The sequence below is a fragment of the Salvelinus namaycush genome, chromosome 8, assembly GCF_016432855.1.
Source record: "Salvelinus namaycush isolate Seneca chromosome 8, SaNama_1.0, whole genome shotgun sequence".
NCBI classification, from domain to species: domain Eukaryota; kingdom Metazoa; phylum Chordata; class Actinopteri; order Salmoniformes; family Salmonidae; genus Salvelinus; species Salvelinus namaycush.
Window position 1 is genome coordinate 7,201,481 of NC_052314.1, and position 19,338 is coordinate 7,220,818.

Genomic DNA, 19,338 nt, shown 5'->3' on the forward strand with positions numbered 1-19,338 from the left:
AAAATGCTCCTCCCATATGAAAAATAATAATGAAAAGCAAATAAGAATCTTGTATGGCAGAATAAGATTAAAAGCTAAAAAGTATCTGGTAAGATTTTGTATGTTATGTCAGTAGTGTATGTGTGTTAATTTATGCCATGTAACATACACAAGTCACTACATGATTATGGTGAATTTCTTACAAAGATAGGGTATGACATTTGAGACAAACTATATGAGTCATCTAGGAATTTTATAAGAAAAGTCTATGTTCTGACATGGTAACCTCTACAAAATAAATGTTTTCCTTACAGGTTTCACATTGTTTATACACAATGCATTCGGAAAGTATTCAGACTTATTCCACATTTTGTTAAGTTACAGCCTTATTCTAAAATGGATTAAATCGTTTTTTGCCCCTCATCAATCTACACACAATACCCCATAATGACAAAGCAAATGTATTAAAAATAGAAAACTGAAATATCACATTTACATAGGTACTCAGACCCTTTACTCAGTACTTTGTTGAAACATCTTTGAGTGTTTTTAAATTTTATTTCACCAGGTAGGCTAGTTGAGAACAAGTTCTCATTTACAACTGCCACCTGGCCAAGATAAAGCACAGCAGTTCGACACAAACAACACCACAGAGTTACACATGGAATAAACAAACATACATAATACAGTAGAAAGAGTCTATATACAGAATGGTGTTGTCTGCGTAGAGGTGGATCAGAGAATCACCAGAGCAAGAGCGACATCTTTGCTGTATACAGAGAAGAGAGTCGGCCCAAGAATTGAACCCTGTAGCACCCCCATAGAGACTGCCAGAGGTCCGGACAATAGGCCCTCCGATTTTACACACTAAACTCTGAGAAGTAGTTGGTGAACCAGGCGAGGCAATAATTTGAGAAACCAAGGCTGTTGAGTCTGCCGATAAGAATGTGGTGATTGACAGAGTCGAAAGCCTTGGCCAGATATTCTTGGGTATGACCCTACAAGCTTGGAAAACCTGTATTTGGGGATTTTCTCCCATTCTTCTCCGCAGATCCACTCAAGCTCTGTCGAGTTGGATGGGGAGCGTCACTACACAGCTATTTTCAGGTCTCTCCAGAGATGTTCGAACGGGTTCAATTCTGGGCTCTGGCTGGGCCACTCAATGACATTCAGAGACTTGTCCCGAAGCCACTCCTGCGTTGTCTTGGCTGTGTGCTTAGGGTCGTTGTGCTGTTGGAAGGTGAACCTTCGCCCCAGTCTGAGGTCCTGAGCGCTCTGGGGCAGATTTTCATCAAGGATCTCTCTGCACTTTGCTCCATTCATCTATCCCTCGATCCTGACTACTCTCCCAGTCCCTGCCACTGAAAAACATGCCCACAACATGCCCACAGCATGATGCTGCCACCACCATGCTTCACCACAGGGATGGTGCCATGCTTCCTCCAGATGTGACGCTTGGCATTCAGGCCAAAGAGTTCAATCTTGGTTTCATCAGACCAGAGAATCTTGTTTCTCATGGTCTGAGTCTTTAGGTGCCTTTTGGCAAACTCCAAGCGGGCTGTCATGTGCCTTTTACTGAGGAGTGGCTTCCGTCTGGCCACTCTACCATAAAGGCCTGATTGGTGGAGTGCTGCAGAGATGGTTGTCCTTCTGGAAGGTTCTCCCATCTCCACAGAGAAACTCTGGAGCACTTAGAATGACCATCGGGTTCTTGGTCACCTCCCTGACCAAGGCCCTTCTACCCCGATTGCTCAGTTTGGCCGGGCGGCCAGCTCTAGGAAGAGTTTTAGTGGTTCCAAACTTCTTCCATTTAAGAATAGGGTGTCATCCGGGTTAGGGGAGGGTTTGACCGGGGTAGGCCGTCATTGTAAAATAATCATTTATTCTTAACTGACTTGCCTAGTTAAATAAAGGTTAAATAAAACAGAATGATAAGAGACCACTGTGTTCTTGGGGACCTTCAATGTTGCAGACATTTTTGCTACCCTTCCCCAGATCTGTGCCTCGACACAATCCTGTCATCTCGGCGCTCTACAGACAATTCCTTCGACCTCATGGCTTGGTTTTTGCTCTGACATGCATTGTCAACTGTGGGACAAACATGCAATTGTGTTTGCCTTTCCAAATCATGGCCAATCAATTGAATTTACCACAGGTGGACTCCAATCAAGTTGAAGAAACATCTCAAAGATGATCAATGGAAACAGGATGCACCAGAGCTCAATTTCGAGTCGCATAACAAAGGATCTGAATACATATATAAATAAGGTAGTTGTTTTTTTATTAACAATACATTTGCTAACATTGCTAAAAACCTGTTTTGACTTTGTCATTATGGGATATGTAGATTATTGTGTGTAGGAACATTTTTGAATAAGGCTGTAATGTAACAATATGTGGAAAAAGGGATGGGGTCTGAATACTTTCTGAATGCATATACAAAAACATGAAAAAGTACAATATTTGTATATACACTGAAAAAAAACGCAACTTGCACCAATTTCAAAGATTTTACTGAGTTACTGTTCATATAAGAAAATCAGTCAATTGAAATAAATTAGGCTCTAATTTATGGATTTCACATCACTGGGAATACAGATATGCATCTGTTGGTCACAGATACCTTAAAAAAAAGGTAGCGGCGTGGATCAGAAAACCAGTCAGTATCTAGTGTGACCATTTGCCTCATGCAGCGCAACATCTCCTTCGCATATAGTTAATCAGGCTGTTGATTGTGGCCTGTGGAATGTTGTCTCATTCCTCGTCAATGGCTGTGCGAAGTTGCTGGATATTGGGGAACTGGAACACGCTGTCGTACACATCAATCCAGAGCATTCCAAACATGCTCAATGGGTGACTGGTGAATATGCAGACCATGGAAGAACTGGGACATTTTCAGCTTCCAGCAATTATGTACAGATCCTTGCAACATGAAGCCGTGCATTATCATGCTGAAATATGCGGTGATGGCGGTGGATGAATGACACGACAATGGGCCTCAGGATCTCATAAAGATATCTCTGTGCATTCAAATTGCCATTGATAAAATGCAAATTGTGTTCGTTGTCCATAGTTTATGCTTGCCCATACCATAACACCACCGCCACCATGGGGCACTCTGTTCACATCAGCAAACCGCTCGCCCACACAACGATTTACACGCTGTGTGGCATCTGTCTGGTACAGTTGAAACCGGGATTCATCCGTGAAGAGCACATTTTTCCAGTATGCCAGTGGCCATTGAAGGTGAGCATTTAATCACTGAAGTGGGTTACGACGCTGAACTGCAGTCAGGTCAAGACCCTGGTCACGACGATGAACATGAAGATGAGCTTCGCTGAGATGGTTTCTGACAGTTTGTGCAGAAATACTTTTTTTGTGCAAACCTACAGTTTCATCAGCTGTCTGGGTGGCTGGTCTCAGATGATCCCTCAAGTGAAGAGGCCGGATGTGGAGGCTGGTGTGGCTACACGTGGTCTGCAGTTGTGAGGCCAGTTGGATGTACTGCCAAGTTGTCTAAAACGAACGTTGGAGGCAGCTTATAGTAGAGAAATGAACATTCAATTCTCTGTCAACAGCTCTGGTGGACATTCACGCAGTCAGCATGCCAATTGCACGCTCCTTCAAAACTTGAGACATCTGTGGCATTGTGCTGTGTGACCAAACTGCACATTTTAGACCGGCCTTTCACAAGGTGCACCTAGGTAATGATCATGCTGTTTAAATCAGCTTCTTGATAATCCATCCAACTGACAAATGAGAAATGCTCACTAACAGGGATGGAAACAAATTTGTGCACAAAATTTGAGAGAAATAAGCTCTTTGTGAGTATGGACATTTTCTGGGATCTTTTATTTCAACTCATGAAACATGGGACCAACACTTTACATGTCGCGTTTACATTTTTGTTCAGTGTACATTTACATTTTCAGGTATGAGTTTCCATGGTTAAGGCTGGGCAGCACCTTTTACTGGACAGTTGATTTATTTACAGGTCACCCATCCAGCCTTTGGTCTCCCATACAGAGTTTTAACCAAGCCCAGCCCTGCTTAGCTTTGACATGTCACTGACTACTACCAATGTACTACCGTGAGAATGATTGTTGAGGGATCTCAAAATAGATTCACTGCTGCTATCAAACTCATTCCTCCTCCTCCTCTCTGCCTCTGTTTCTCCTCCTCCCACTCCTTCGGATTTCCCCCTTCATCCTCCTCTTGCTCCCCCTCCTTCTTCCTGCTCCTCCTCCTCTTCTTCTTGCTCCTCCTCCTCTTGCTCCTCCTCCTCACAGCGGATAAATCCTCCTCTTCTTGCTCCTCCTCCTCACAGCGGATAAATCCTCCTCTTCTTGCTCCTCCTCCTCACAGCGGATAAATCCTCCTCTTCTTGCTCCTCCTCCTCACAGCGGATAAATCCTCCTCACAGCAGATAGATCCTCCTCTTCTTGCTCCTCCTCCTCTTCTTGCACCTCCTCCTCCTCCTCACAGCGGGCTTTGCTTCTTTCTTCAATAAGTGTGTCAATGACATCACAATTGTGTGTCCCATGAAATGTGTATGTCCCATGTATGTGAGACCTTCTAAGGCTTAGCTTACATGACTCTTGTATGTTTTTTATATAATACATGCAACATTTCTGTTATGTCTAATGTTACCACCTCTATAATTCAGACATTACAAGAATCTTCTCAGTGTATTTGTTGCCGTATGTATTAGTTCCAGGTAGAACATACAAGAATCTAGTTAAATTCTTCTGTGTCTTTTCGGTGGATGGCGCAGTCAGAGTAAACAGAGTTAATCGCATTTTAACGTAATAGATTTAGCCAGTGGGTAACTTATGGAATAGACAACGCCTGGAATGCGGTTTTAACCAATCAGCATTCAGGAATAGACCAACCCGTTGTATAAATCCACAATAATAAGATGCCATATATACAAAATAATAGCATACTGCTATTATTATTGAGTAATTTGTTCGATGTGTCTCTAATTTCCCTCCCCCTGACGAGGTGGTGGGGGAATATTTTACAACAGGGCTGAGTTCTGCAGGGTAGAACATTGTGGAACGTTCAGTTAAAATGATGTACAATAAACATTACTCTTTGACATGTAGAATGGGCTTAATGTCAGGTCTATTCATAACATTTCTCACTGCAACCTTCCACAAAGTTTGCCTATTGAACGTGGCCCAGGAAAGAATCAGGTCAATGAACTAAGGGGAAACACAGGTGTGGCATGTCTGCCTTCAACATCAGCAGACACTATTTATAGAGCTGTGGTGTTTCGGGTGAGTCAAAGATTGCACAGTAAAGATAACTCAAGGGAAATGTAGTTTCACAGTAACACCAACTCAAGGGAAATGTAATTTCACAGTAACACCAACTCAAGGGAAATGTAATTTCACAGTAACACCAACTCAAGGGAAATGTAGTTTCACAGTAACACCAACTCAAGGGAAATGTAGTTTCACAGTAACACCAACTCAAGGGAAATGTAATTTCACAGTAATACCAGCGAGGTAAGCAGAAAGAGGATGCGGAGGGAGGAGCAATAGAAGTTGTGAAAGTGGGATTATTATGAAATAGCAGCTCTCTCTTTGTCCTCACAATGTTGTGTCATGGTCATCTCATTCTTGCTCTGTACTAGCTGGTCCAGACTGAGGTCTCTCTCTCTCTGCCATTCTCCCACTCTCTGCACCTCAACAATGGAGGCCTTGTCACGGCACCTCCAGCACCCAGTCCTGCCTCTCCACTGCAGATACACATGCTCGTTAGTATTCTCTGCAGTGGAATGTCCAAACAGGTTTACAAACAGTCTTATCACTGTCCTTGGCCCTCCAGGAGACTGAAACTTCCTACCGTCAAATGGTCACACCACAGAGATGCCTGTTGTTACTGTAGCGCGAGGGCAGAGGACAGGTGACTCAAAAGTAATTGTGAAATTACAAACAAGGTAGAATAGGATATAGAGCCTATGTGTTACTCCATTATGAAACGTGGATCGAAATATGTCGAGGTCTGGGCAAGACTAGGACGGACAGAGTGGTTGAACTAGCAACCAATGAAATGAGGAAATTATTCAACCACAGCAGCCTTAAAAATGTTAACTAAATGAAGGTCACATGTTCACAGCCTTGAACTATTTTGGTGCTCTGTTGTTTGTGTAACCTTGCTTTCTTTTGTTCCCCTTCTAACAAAAGGGGAACAAATTAAGCTCCCAATTAACAATGCATTCCAGGTTTCTACAGGGTCAGTTGGCTAGGAAGAATGATGTGCTCCACATAGTGAGGGACTGCTGAGTCCCAAATGGCAGAATGGGGAATTATGTGGAACAGTCAGCGATGGACTTGATTGTCTCTCCGGCTGAGTCACTGTAATTGTCTGACAAGTGGAGTGAGTCAGTGAGGAAGAAGGTGACACACACACACTGGACTGTTCGGGTGGAGTTTCCCTGGGGAGTGGGGGTGGTGCTCCCGACCTGTTTGGTAGGGTTATATCCACATGGGTGAGGAGTCTCTTGACGTTTGTCCATGATGTCATATCTAGGTTCCTGAAACCTTTTTGTAGTATTAGAGGACTGAGAGCTCGGGGAAGTGACAGGAGAAGATATATCAACACGTCAGAGAATAGAATGGGCTAATTTACCATAAGGTGTGTTGTAAAATCCCTTGCCATCTATTTCCTCGTGTGTGTCATAGGAAGCACTTGAACAGTAAATATCTGCCTTTAAATGGAAATCCCAGACTATGAAATGCACACCAAGTCCAAAATGGGTTCTTACCAGGAACATTTTGAAACGTTAACCAAAAACATTCTAATTTTAAACTGTCATTGATGACAATAAATGCTGTAGTAAATCTTTAGAACAACACACAAGAATTCTATGTCATGAAAAACAACATGTATGAAAACAAGTATGCCAAAACATTTACGATAACTCTGTGACATTTCACAAGAATTAGCCTACAAATTGTCATCATGGTAACCTTTCATATAATCAACAACTACAAAACTGTCCCAAAAGCTCCCCTCTATGAAATGAACAACGGTGTCTTGCTGTGGTAATTCTTTCTGACACCACTGAAGAATTCCACAGTCACCATGGTAAGCCTTTATGACAGCAGAAACAATTTCCAAATGTGACATGGTAAGTTTACACACCTCTATGACACCAGCAGAACGCGCCAAACTTGATTTGCTAACCCTTGATGACCCATGGGCTCCCGAGTGGCGCAGCGGTCTAAGGCACTGCATCTCAGTGCTAGAGGCGTCACTACAGACCCTCGTTAAATTCCAGGCTGTATAACAACCGGCCGTGTTTGGGAGACCAATAGGGCGGCGCACAATTGGCCCAGCGTTGTCCGGGTTAGGGTTTGGCTGGGGTAGGCCGTCATTGTAAATAAAAATGTGTTCTTAAAACTGACTTGCCTAGTTAAATAAAGGTACAATTTTTTTTAATTACACAAGAATTCTCGTATTTATGACAGCGGTAAAGGAATGCCTATGCGTCACCATGGTATCCATGTTGTGACATTGGAAAAGGAATCCTTTACTCTCAGTATAATGACCCATTTTGACCAACAATAGAATCACTAGCATTTACTGAAGTCAAGGTTGAAGATGTCAAACTAAGGCAATGGAATTCTAACCTTGTCATCGTCATCCTAGACTTCAGTGACCCTTCATCACAAACAGTAAAACATATAAACAGCAGTGAGTGAGAGAATGATTGAGAGGTATAGATACTCTATGTATTACTGTGCGTGCGGCTCACCTTGTCCAAAATGAACTTGTTCAAGTAGGGCATGTAGCCCTGAGTGGAGACAGGGCCTTCGTCGTCATGTTTGAAGTGCTCTTCAAGGGCCACCGGGTCATGGGGGATCCTCATCACAGTGCACAAGTTATGCGAGAGCACCTGCAAAGACAAAAATCCCTCTTCTTATCAGGACTTCACAGTTCACACAGAGCCGATAGTTATATTAAATGCAGCAACAACGCCCAAACAGCATATATTTCTACTTAATGAAGGCGTTGAACACATCAGTCACTGGAAAGGTTTCTAGTCAACTACACCAGCGGTGCCGAAAATTTTTCACTTGGAGACCCCCTTCCAGCTTTTGGGAAACATCAGACATTACAATATGTCGTTGTCATCCCCCCCCCTTTATTTCTATGGGCACAAGCACTGTTCATGACACAATGCTCACACCCCTCTTGTTGGCAGAGAGAAAAGGTGCAGGTTTAAAGCCTATTTCCTGCAATTCTACACCTTTTGTCACAGGGTGCAAAGTACATTTTATAGTTTTAAAGCACATTTTCTTGCAAATTCTATACATTTTGCCATGTCTCATTTGTATTCTTGTGATATTTGAGTGACTTGAACATCTACTACAAAATCTATGGGCTAAAAAACCTAGCTAAAAACGTTAGCTGGCTGACATGGGCTAGTTGATCTGGACATTTCTGACTAGTTATAAATAGCTCTAAAATATGCAATGACTGACATGACAAGAGAAAAACTGATGATGCACGACCCAATTTCGAAATTGCACCTATGTGACTTTACCCTGAATGATTTCAGCACTATGGTACTGATAAGTGCCCTTCTCACGAAACTAGACCACAAACAAGCCATAAACAAACTAAACACACAACTCAGCAAATATGCTGTTTAAATGTAAGGCTACTTAGACAAACACTTAACATTGATGAAGTGGATTATGAAGTAAACACGGTAGGCTATAGACTTAGAGCCAGCAAAAGCGTCATCTCAACAATTTATTAGTCTAATGGTTTAAAATAAACAAAATATTCCGACAATCAGTAAACGTCCACAGGTGTGCCATAACAAGAAGTTCCCTTTAACCATCCACAAGTAGTTTACATAAACCATTGACGTCTGACATGCACCGTGTCTGTGCTGTAGTAATATGACGGCAGACAATGATTTGGGCTAAAATGACATAATTTCAAATGCATCGTCGGCTATTAAGCAGTATCCATCCAAAATCAGATGGCCTTCACTTTGATGGCAACCTTTTTTGGACGCTCAAAAAAGTTTCTGCGTGTCATTTTTTAACACACTATCTAGGTAAATATAATTCCATACCTTTAACTGTGATTTGGACACTTTCCCACTTTTGTCCAGGTCCAGCGCTGTGAACGCATGCCATATTGGCTTTAAAAGTTCGTCTCGTAGTGCCATTGAGCTTGCTGCTTGCTTGACTAAAAGTAGCTCGTGTAGCGTTTTTCTCATACTAGGATACAATGAGACAGTCACGTGACAAGCTGCCAGACGCTTCTCAGCGCCTAGGGAACGCACATTTTAGTTCTGCATTTCCTCATGGCATCTAGTCAAAATGCACCTAGTAGATTATTCACATTGAACTGAATTGGTTACAACGGGCCAGGTGTGCGATAAGGGGGTAATACAGAGTCATGAAGGGCCTTGTGTAATATGCGACATGAATTTGAAGACCTGCATGAATTTGTTAAGAATTTATTCAAAGATAATGTACAGGCTATAACAGAGTTAGAAACGGAGAACCTACAGAACAATGATTTATTTAATGCTACATAGGCAGGGTTGAAGCATGAAGTTGGAGGCTGTACACCTGTTTAATTTTGGCAAAGAAAGCACTTTCTTTAACCAGGTTTGATAGACACCATTTTCTTATATGTATTGCATGATCCATTAAAAAAAATATTTATATATATTGTGGATACTTTAAACAAAAAAATAATGTTATGGTCCACAATTATAGTCCAACAAATATGATAATGGGTGCAATGATTTAAAACTACCCCAATGGGAAAATGAAAAATCCATTATCCCCGTAGAACACAGACATGAATAGCAGCGGGTTGTGGGGCAAGTTCCCCGTTGCTTCCAAAGTGCTCTTAAAAGCATTGTCTGACAGACCCTCGGATGCCTGGAATCAGGCAATAAGGTGCGCACATTTGTGGCCTGGTACGTTCACACACTGAGGGCTTCTCTGTGTCCCTCTCCATCAAAGAGCAAGGCTTTTAAGGAAGTGCATGGAGTACAGTGGAGAGCCTCTGCAATCTACTTAGACTTGTGGCTGACAAAAACAAAACAGAAAAAAAAGGTACAGTAACTACCTTAAGGAATGCTTGGTCTCTGTCAAGAGATGTCCACTACCAGAATTACTGGTCAAATATTTGACAAGTCAGTACTAATTGAGTATGGCAATGTCTAGTCTCAGTCTTGATCGAGTCTGACAAGAAAGGTTCACCCACAGCACTGAGTTCGACAGTGAAAAGTCTCTCCTGTGACCAGTGGAAATGGGGTCCATTTTCAGCACTCGTACCCAACAGAATACGTAGCTAGTCAGATTCCCTAGGTATCAGTTTTCCAGTCCATGTTCCAACATCATTGGGGGGGGGGGGGGGTCTGCATTTCAGTAAATGGTCAGGCTCATTGAGCGGTTCATCTTCTTGCCGATGAGTCTGGAGGTTTTGGGGTTGGGCAGGACAGTGGAGCGGGTCAGGACTCTGTCCGTGGACAGAACCTTCTCCTCAGCAGCAGCTTTGGCAATCTGGGCCAACTTCAGCTCCCTGGGGAAAGCAATGAAGAACAGTTAGACCAACCCTGAAAGAAACATTGCACCATGAGACAAACAGATGATGAAACCGAAAATCGTGAATCTCTAATTTACAAGCCCCACCTTTTCTACGTCTTCAATGTCACTTAGCCGTCAATTAATCAATTTATGTCACACTATGGGTAGGTTGGCTCATTAGTTGTACAATGTGCCAGCATGGAGAAATTGGTATACCCATGTAAAAGCATGAGCAACAACTAGCCAACCACTGCCTTTAGTGTTGACAAAAACAGCCTGGGGGGGGTGTATGCTACATCAGATCCTTGTTTCACTTGGTGTCAGTGCCATTCTGTACTTACTTCTGGAGCAGTGCATTCTTGAACTTCTCTGCGTTGAGTTCCACACGGAGCTGGTCAGCACTCATTCTAGCTGCGGTCAACAGCACCGGGTGCTTGATGAGGTCAGAGGTGGACGGCCGCCTGGTGGGGTCAGGGTGGATCATCAGCTGCAGAGGAGGGGGAGAAAAATAATAAAGTTATCTCCTGAAAACTAGCAACTGTAAATAGCCCAACACCAGCCATTTGATGTTTGAGAGCACAATTCAAATGAACAGTATATATTTCAATATCACATAGCTTTATCAGTTTGTCCTATAACAGGACAGTGAACATCACTGAATAGCAGTGGCATAGAATCATATATTTCCCAACTGTACTGTTATCTGGTTATAAGGACAATTCTCAAATGCCCTTCTAGCCAATTAGAAACTAGTATTCAACAATGCTGTGGTATAAGCAAAGGTCTAGGGTCAAGAGGAAAACGACTGCTTTTAGAAAACCTTCTTAAATTAACCGGTCACAATTCAAAAGAAACGCTTATAGTAACATCAAGTTCTTACCTTGAGTAGACTCAAGAATTCCTGAGAGAGCACTTGTGGGATGGGTGGCAGTTTTCCCTGGCGGATTTCGTGCCACTTATCCCCATTGGTGGGTAGAGGCTCTGCCCCCGAGGCACTGATAACAGTCAGGGCCAGGGCAAAGATGTCCGCCTTCGTCAAGTTACTGTAGTCCTGAAAGAAAAGTTTAACGTGATTAGGAACGTTGTAAAGAATCATTTGAATTACCCTGGATTTCCAAATAATAATAATTTAGCTGGGGCGAGGCAAATTTCTAATGGAGAGAAAACTCACCTCTTGGAGGACTTCATTTGCCAGGAACCTGCTATCGCCTTCTTCAACTTGAGGATTGTTCACCCTTGTCACATGGCCAAGGTCACCTATTTTGTATACCACACTGGTTGCCAGTCCATCCTTTTCGTCCTCCTCTTCATCACACGCGTCTACACTGCACACTGTCTTGCGTGAGATAAAAATATTGCCTGAAAGAGAGACAATACACAAATTCATTGTTGTCAATGACTAAGTAAAAACAAAAACACTTCAAACAAATTGCATTGAATTAGGAATGTGAATCAAGATGTCCTCCTGTTAAAAACTAAGCTGAAATCTTAAAAAAGTTCAAAAAGAACTGTGCTGGTTTCTCTTCTCTCCACTGTTAACTTCTCTAGGATAGGGGGCGACATTTTCACTTTTGGATGAATTGGTGTCCAAATTGAACGGCCTCGTACTCTGTCCTAGATCATATGATATGCATATTATTATTACTATTGGATAGAAAACACTCTGAAGTTTCTAAAACTGTTATATATGTGAGTAAAACAGAACTCATATGGCAGGCAAACTTCCAAATAGGAAGTGAAAAATCTGAAATGGGTCGATTTGAAAATCATCGCCTATTCAAATCTCCTATATTTATGGATCTGTATGCACTTCATACGCCTTCCACTAGATGTCAACAGGTAGTAGAATGTGGAATGAAGCGTCTAGCATGATGTGGGGCCGGATGAGAGCTATTGGAGTGACTGGTCAGGCAGATTGCCAGTTCTTGGCCACGCACTCTGGGCATGGGATGTCCTTTTTTGCCATGAGTCATATAGACATGAAGAAATGCTCCGTTTGGGACGTTATTGGATATATATAAGAAAAACATCCTGAAGATTGATTCTCAACTGAGTTTGACCAGTTTATTCGATTTGTAATATCACTTTTTGAAGTTTTCGTTCATTAGCGTAAATTTGTATGGAGACGTGTACTACACATGCTAGCCAAAGTTGCTAATTCGACAGAAGTAATGGACATTATAAAACAACGATTTATTGTGGAACTAGGATTCCTGGCACTGCATTCTGATGAAAGATCATCAAAAGGTAAGGGAATATTTATGATGTAATTTCATATTTCTGTTGACTCCAACATGGCGGAGAATGGCTGAGCGCCGTCTCAGATTATTGCATGGTATACTTTTTACTAAAGTTATTTTTTAAATCTAACACAGCGGTTGCATTAAGAACCAGTGTATCTTTAATTATATGTACAACATGTATCTTTCATCAAAGTTTTATGATGAGTATTTCACGTTGCTCTCTAATTATTCTGGCTATTTTGGATGTATTTCTGAACATGGCGCCAATGTAAAACCATGATTTGTGGCTATAAATATGCACATTATCGAACAAAACATAAATGTATTGTATAACATGATGTCATATGACTGTCATCTGATGAAGATGTTCAAAGGTTAGTGATTAATTTTATCTCTATTTGTGGGTTTTGTGAAAGCTATCTTTGCTGTGAAAAAATGGCTGTGTTTTTTTGGATATGGTGGTGAGCTAACATAAATATATGTTGTGTTTTCCCTGTAAAACATTTTGAAAATCGGACATGTTGGCTGGATTCACAAGATGTTTATCTTTCATGTGCTGTATTGGAATTGTGATTTCATGATATTATATTATTTACCTGTGGCGCTATGCTAGGCTATGCTAGTCAGCTTTTCTGATGACAATGATCCCGGATCCGGGATGGGTGGTTCAGAGAGGTTTTAACTAAACATCCACTTCATTATTACAAATCCCATCTAACATTAAAGTTCATGCTTTTCAACCTCTGTGGTACTTACTAGGCTTGATGTCCATGTGGACCAGCGAGGATGAGTGGATGTACTTGAGGCCGCGAGTCACCTGCAGCAGCAGGTCCTTCAGCTCCAGCTCTGATAGGAAGCCGAGCCGCCGATAGTTCTCGGTCGTGACATCTGAGAGGGTGCCGCCGTTGCAGTACTCGTTCTGGATGAGCATATGGTCATCCTCTGCCCAGGCGGAGTAGTAGCGAACCACGTGGGGGTGCTGACCCAGCACAGCATGGGCATACACCTCCCGAAGGGCGTTCTGCCTATGGGTGGAACACAGATGTAGTTCGATTAGGCATTTCTTCAAGTTTGTTAAGTGTGGTTGGGATAACTAACATGATTTATTATTTCAAGGACCATTAGAGAATAGATATAAAATAGTATTCCCAAGTCTGGTTGGAATACATGGTGACAGCAACAAAGGGAGGATGTCAGACTGGCTTCAGCAAGAGTACCCATACACAATATATACTGAACAAAAATATAAACTCAACACCTGTTGGTCCCATGTTTCATGAGCTGAAATAAAAGATCCCAGAAATGTTCCTTGAGCACAAAAAGCTTATGTCTCTCAAAATGTTGAGCAAAAATGTGTTTGCCAAGATAAATCATCCACCTGACAGGGGTGGCATATCAAGAAACTGATTAACTTCTTATGGCTGGGGGGCAGTATTGAGTAGCTTGGATGAATAAGGTGCCCAAAGTAAACTGCCTGCTACTCAGTCCCAGAAGCTAAGATATGCATATTATTAGTAGATTTGGATAGAAAACACTCTGAAGTTTCTAAAACTGTTTGAATGATGTCTGTGTATAACAGAACTCATATGGCAGGCAAAAACCTGAGAAAAATTCCAGAGATCTGAGGTTTGTAGGTTGGCCTATCCAATATACAGTGTCTATGGGCTCATATTGCACTTCCTAAGGCTTCCACTAGATGTCAACAGTCTTTAGAACCTTGTTTCAGGCTTCTACTGTGAAGGGGGAGCGAATAAGAGCTGTTTGAGTCAGGTGTCTGGCAGAATGCCATGAGCTCAGTCAGGTGCACGCCCGTGAGAGTTAGCTGCGTTCCTTTTCCTTTCTAAAGACAAAGGAATTGTCCGGTTGGAATATTATTGAAGATTTATGTTAAAATCATCCTAAAGATTGATTCTATACTTCGTTTGACATGTTTCTATGAACTGTAATAACTTTGACTTTTCGTCTGGACTAAGTGCCTGCCCCTCTTGAATTTGGATTTGTGAACTAAACTTTCGAACAAAAAGGAGGTATTTGGACATAAATGGACTTTATCGAACAAAACAAACATTTATTGTGGAACTGGGATTCCTGGGAATCCAGATCAAAGGTAAGTGAATATTTATAACGCTATTTCTGACTTCTGTTGACTCCACAACATGGCGGGTATCTGTATGGCTTGTTTTGGTCTCTGAGCAATGTACTCAGATTATTGCATGGTGTGCTTTTTCCGTAAAGCTTTTTTGAAATCTGACACAACGATTGCATTAAGGATAAGTATATCTTTAATTCCATGTATAACACTTGTATTTTCATCAACATTTATAATGAGTATTTCTGTAAATTGATGTGGCTCGCTGCAAAATCACCGGATGTTTTGTAAACAAAACATTACTGAACATAATGCGCCAATGTAAACTGAGATTTTTGGATATAAATATGTACTTTATCGAACAAAACATGCATGTATTGTGTAACATGAAGTCCTATGAGTGTCATCTGATGAAGATCAAAGGTTAGTGATTCATTTGATCCATTTCTGCTTTTTGTGACTCCTCTCTTTGGCTGGAAAAATGGCTGTGTTTCTGTGACTTGGCACTGACCTAACACAATCGCATGGTATGCTTTCGTTGTAAAGCCTTTTTGAAATCAGACACTGTGGTAAGATTAACAAGTTTCTTTAAAATGGTGTATAATACTTGTATGTTTGAAGAATTTTAATTGAGTTTGGCGCCCTGCACTTTCACTGGCTGTTGTCAAATCGATCCCGTTAACAGGATTTCATCCATAAGTTAAACAGCATGATCATTACACAGGTGCACCTTGTGATGGTGACAAAAGGCCACTAAAATGTGCAGTTTTGTCACAATACAATGCCACAGATGTCTCACGTTGAGGGGGCTGACTCACAGGAATGTTCAACAGAGCTGTTGCAAGAGCATTGAATGTTCATTTCTCTCCCAAAAGCCACCTCCAATTATGTTTTCCTGAATTTTGCAGTACGTCCATCCGGCCTCACAACCGCAGACCACGTGTAACCATGCCAGCCCAGGACCACCAAATTCGTCTTCTTCACCTGCGGGATTGTCCGAGGAGCGCGGGGGGGGCCTGGCTCCACAGTAGGTAGATCAGGATATTTAGAGTGTGCTCCTGTTTCACAGATAGAAACTCCAACTTACTCATCCACAGAGCCTGCCAGGGGCTTCTTTGAGCGCTTGATAGCATAGATGCAGCCGTCCAGTCTTTTGACACACTTGAAGACGGCCCCATACTCCCCGCAGCCGATCTTCTCCAGCTGGTGGAACTCAGAGGCGTACCTGGACTTCATGTTACTCTCCATCAAGGTGATTCTCTGAGGATGGAGAGGAGGTTTAATATAAAATCACAATAGTCTAATGTTATTTGGATTATGTTATCATTATGTTATCCATCTAACTGGATGTGTAGGTTGAGAGCTTTGCTGAATAACATGCCTGCAAATGAACCAAGTTCATCGCAATGCTATAAAGAAATCAGGATGGTTAGAAAATAACTACCTTTGGCGGAGGAATGATTTCTTCGGTTTCAGCGTCACTCGCCTCCATGTTCTCACCACAGGAGCTGAATGAAACAGACAAAGAGTTTGTTAGCATACATTCCAACCACCAGAGGGCAGCACTGAGGCCTTCACACACACATGGCAGAGTTCATTAGTGACCATGACGGGTCTTGGTTTCCTGCCAGACTTTTGCCTTACTGATGCTTAGTCAACGGATTTAACGATTCCAGCTAGCAATAACAATGGGTTACAATCTGTGTGTACCGACATATGGACACATCCAGGTATCAAATGAAAAAAGAAAAACATAAGTGAACAAATGTTGTCTGAAATTGGACTAAGTTCAACTGTTTTAGATAGTATTAGACTAACTTATTTGGCAAAAATAAAGACAGGATAAATGAATGACATACTCATTCCAGTGTGCCCTCTTTCTGTTGTTCTTCTGTTGAGTGGTAGACTGGATGAGAAGGGCTTCCGGGGTGAAGGGGTTGATGTTGACCAAAGGGGTCTGGCTTCTCCTACTGTCTGGACCAGATTTTCCTGTGGAATCCACATTCCTGAAGAGAGCCACTCTCCTACTTGAGGACACTGAGCTGGCAGTTCTGGCTTTGTTCAGCAAACTCTGAATGAAAATATTCAAGACATGTTGAGACACTTAGAGAGCAAACTATTATGATAAAGTGAAATACCCTTAATGAACTGAAATCACATATATAACTAATTGAGTAAAGTTGAAGTGAAATTTAAGTGAAAATTTATACAGATATGCCTATCAATGCAAAATACTGATGTTGACAAGGATTCCAGAGCAGATAACGGAGGCATGTCCAGCCATGAAAAATCCTTGCATTCGAATCAATGACTCAATTTGCAAGGCTGACTGCTGGGTTATATAATTGTATAGCACTACTGAAAATAGGTCATTGGGTGGTTACTATTATTCAACAAAAGCTACCTTTAAAAAGTAAAGTTTCAATGAGTCACTAGGTAATGCTGCCAGCCTTTTGTACAGTATTACAAAAATGCCATACATCATTACTACGTCATAAATGTTAACTAAGTAGGCTACATTGCATTAACTATGTTGTCAAAACAATATTAGCCAATTGTTGGTATGTTACAGCTTGCAAGTTTTCTGGATCAAATGGTCAAACCTTTGGTGTGTGTGGAGTATCAAAAAGGCGAAGTTTTCTGAAGGTTTTGTGTGGAGGTGTATCGGGGCAGTCTGGAATAGGTGAGCTCGAGCCTTCCCCGTCGTCCTGAATGTATGACCGCTCCGGTGAATTGCCGTACACCCGAGAGCTTTTCCGTGGTGACCGGGACCCCTTCGTGAAAATAACGCTACTGGGGGACTGAAGGTGAGACGGAGAACCGAATCCCTCTTCGTCCCATAGTTCCACATCACCACGTTCCCCAGTCCGATTCAGAGGGCTGCTGTGTTCGAGTCGTTTATTGACACTGTCCCGTAGCTCATGCATTGGAGAGTCCAGTTCTGTAAAGCCCGATTCTGCTCCTGTGCTGTTGTTTCCGTCCTCAATCGGGTCATCCTCTTCATCGCTCGGTGCAAACTGTAACTTCTGACGTATTGGTCCGGCGTTTGGCGATGAACTTCCATGCCGACGACGGCAACTGTAACTCTGCATTTTCATTTAAAACCAGGCTATCGTTTCAAAAAAAGTGGCTGTTTATAGCTAAAGGTGTAACGTTAACCAACTGTTAGCTAACTAATCCGCGTAATTACTATGCAACTACTGTAGTATGTATATATCACCGTAAAATAAATTTATGTAGCTTGTAATATCATGTCAGTCGGCTAGCCACGCAGCAAAGTTGACGCTGCTACCTAGCAAACGAGAAGTATGGCAAAAAGTCAAACTTCCTCCGAAATCTCCCTTACGTTCAGCGAACACTTTCTCTTGTTGACGGGTCGCAAAATGTAACATACATCTCAAGCAAGTTTATGTTCATCTGATAAATTTGCTCCGAAGATGTGTCGCTAGCTATACAGTTAGCTAACCAGCTACACGCCCCTGCCGTGGTCACTCCTACTAGCTACAGCCAAGTTAGCTTAGGTACCGGAAAATGGCTGTGGCGCACTGCAACCCCTTGTCCAGAACCCAGCGCGAATAGAAAAACATCAAATCCGTCGGGGTACCTAAAAAAAATTATCCGAAAAACTCGCAATAAAATGACTTGGTTATCTTAAAACGTTACAAACTAGAAAAGTGTATTTTCACAACAAATCATTAGCTAGCTATGTTTACATACATTGATCTAACGAAACTCAGAGCATCCGTATCAAGCGCATGGTGAAGGGCTTCCCGCGACCGTTGGTCAGATGATCTACTCCTCAGCCAATTGGAGCGAACCATGCGCGTTTAAAAGATAGGCGTTCCAGTAGATGCTACGTCATTTACATTCTCTTTTATGAAACGTCAATTTGGCGCGAATAATCATCTAGCTAGTTCCTAGCGAAGCAATCAAATTAAAAACCCGCTTAACAAGTATTTTTCAAGGCCGAAGTTTTTTTTAAATAATTTCTGAAATTAATTAAATTAAAGTTTAATACCAGGCCATTATGAACTGATCGTAGACATACAATTGTCCATATACATATGGATCTGCATGCAATAGGCTATTAGCATGAATAATCATACATTATTGGAACTGATCTACCTTTCAAGTTTTATATGACCCATGTTTGGCATTAAAGATGGCATTTTTCAGTTTAGATATAGCTCTGCATCTTAATTTAATATTCTCATACACACCTTGTTGCCATAGGCTTTCAAGCATTAATTTCAATAAATCAGCAAGCTAAAATATTATAGATCATAAAAATATATATTATATATTTTTTTTTATGATCTGTCTCAAGATTGTGTCCACAACATTTAACTAAATTGTGGTAGCTCTATGCATGTCTCAATACAACCGTAAGGACCACGGGGTTCATGATGTTCGGTCTTTCTCTGTTCCCCAAACAAACTTTATGTACACA

At 41.7% G+C, this 19,338-nt stretch overlaps 2 protein-coding genes across 2 annotated transcripts in view; both read right to left on the minus strand.

Annotated features, from left to right (window-relative positions):
• Positions 1 to 9,259, minus strand: part of LOC120051685 (switch-associated protein 70-like) — a 33,250-nt gene extending 23,991 nt beyond the window's left edge. The window contains exons 1-2 of the mRNA XM_038998576.1: positions 9,083 to 9,259; positions 7,748 to 7,888 (exon numbers count right to left, since the gene is read on the minus strand). Of these exons, the coding sequence (XP_038854504.1) occupies positions 7,748 to 7,888; positions 9,083 to 9,229 (288 nt within the window). The 5' untranslated portion in view covers positions 9,230 to 9,259. The remainder of the gene's footprint in view (positions 1 to 7,747; positions 7,889 to 9,082) is intronic.
• A 77-nt stretch (positions 9,260 to 9,336) lies between these two features.
• Positions 9,337 to 18,656, minus strand: LOC120052346 (wee1-like protein kinase 1-A). Its single transcript, XM_038999201.1, has 9 exons — positions 17,492 to 18,656; positions 16,748 to 16,959; positions 16,333 to 16,396; positions 15,976 to 16,148; positions 13,556 to 13,824; positions 11,728 to 11,915; positions 11,437 to 11,607; positions 10,898 to 11,043; positions 9,337 to 10,551 (listed from the first exon to the last, which is right to left on the minus strand). The coding sequence occupies exons 1-9, from the start codon at positions 17,984 to 17,986 to the stop codon at positions 10,395 to 10,397; spliced, it is 1,875 nt and encodes a 624-aa protein (XP_038855129.1). The 5' UTR covers positions 17,987 to 18,656; the 3' UTR covers positions 9,337 to 10,394.
• Between the last annotated feature and the right edge of the window lie 682 nt (positions 18,657 to 19,338).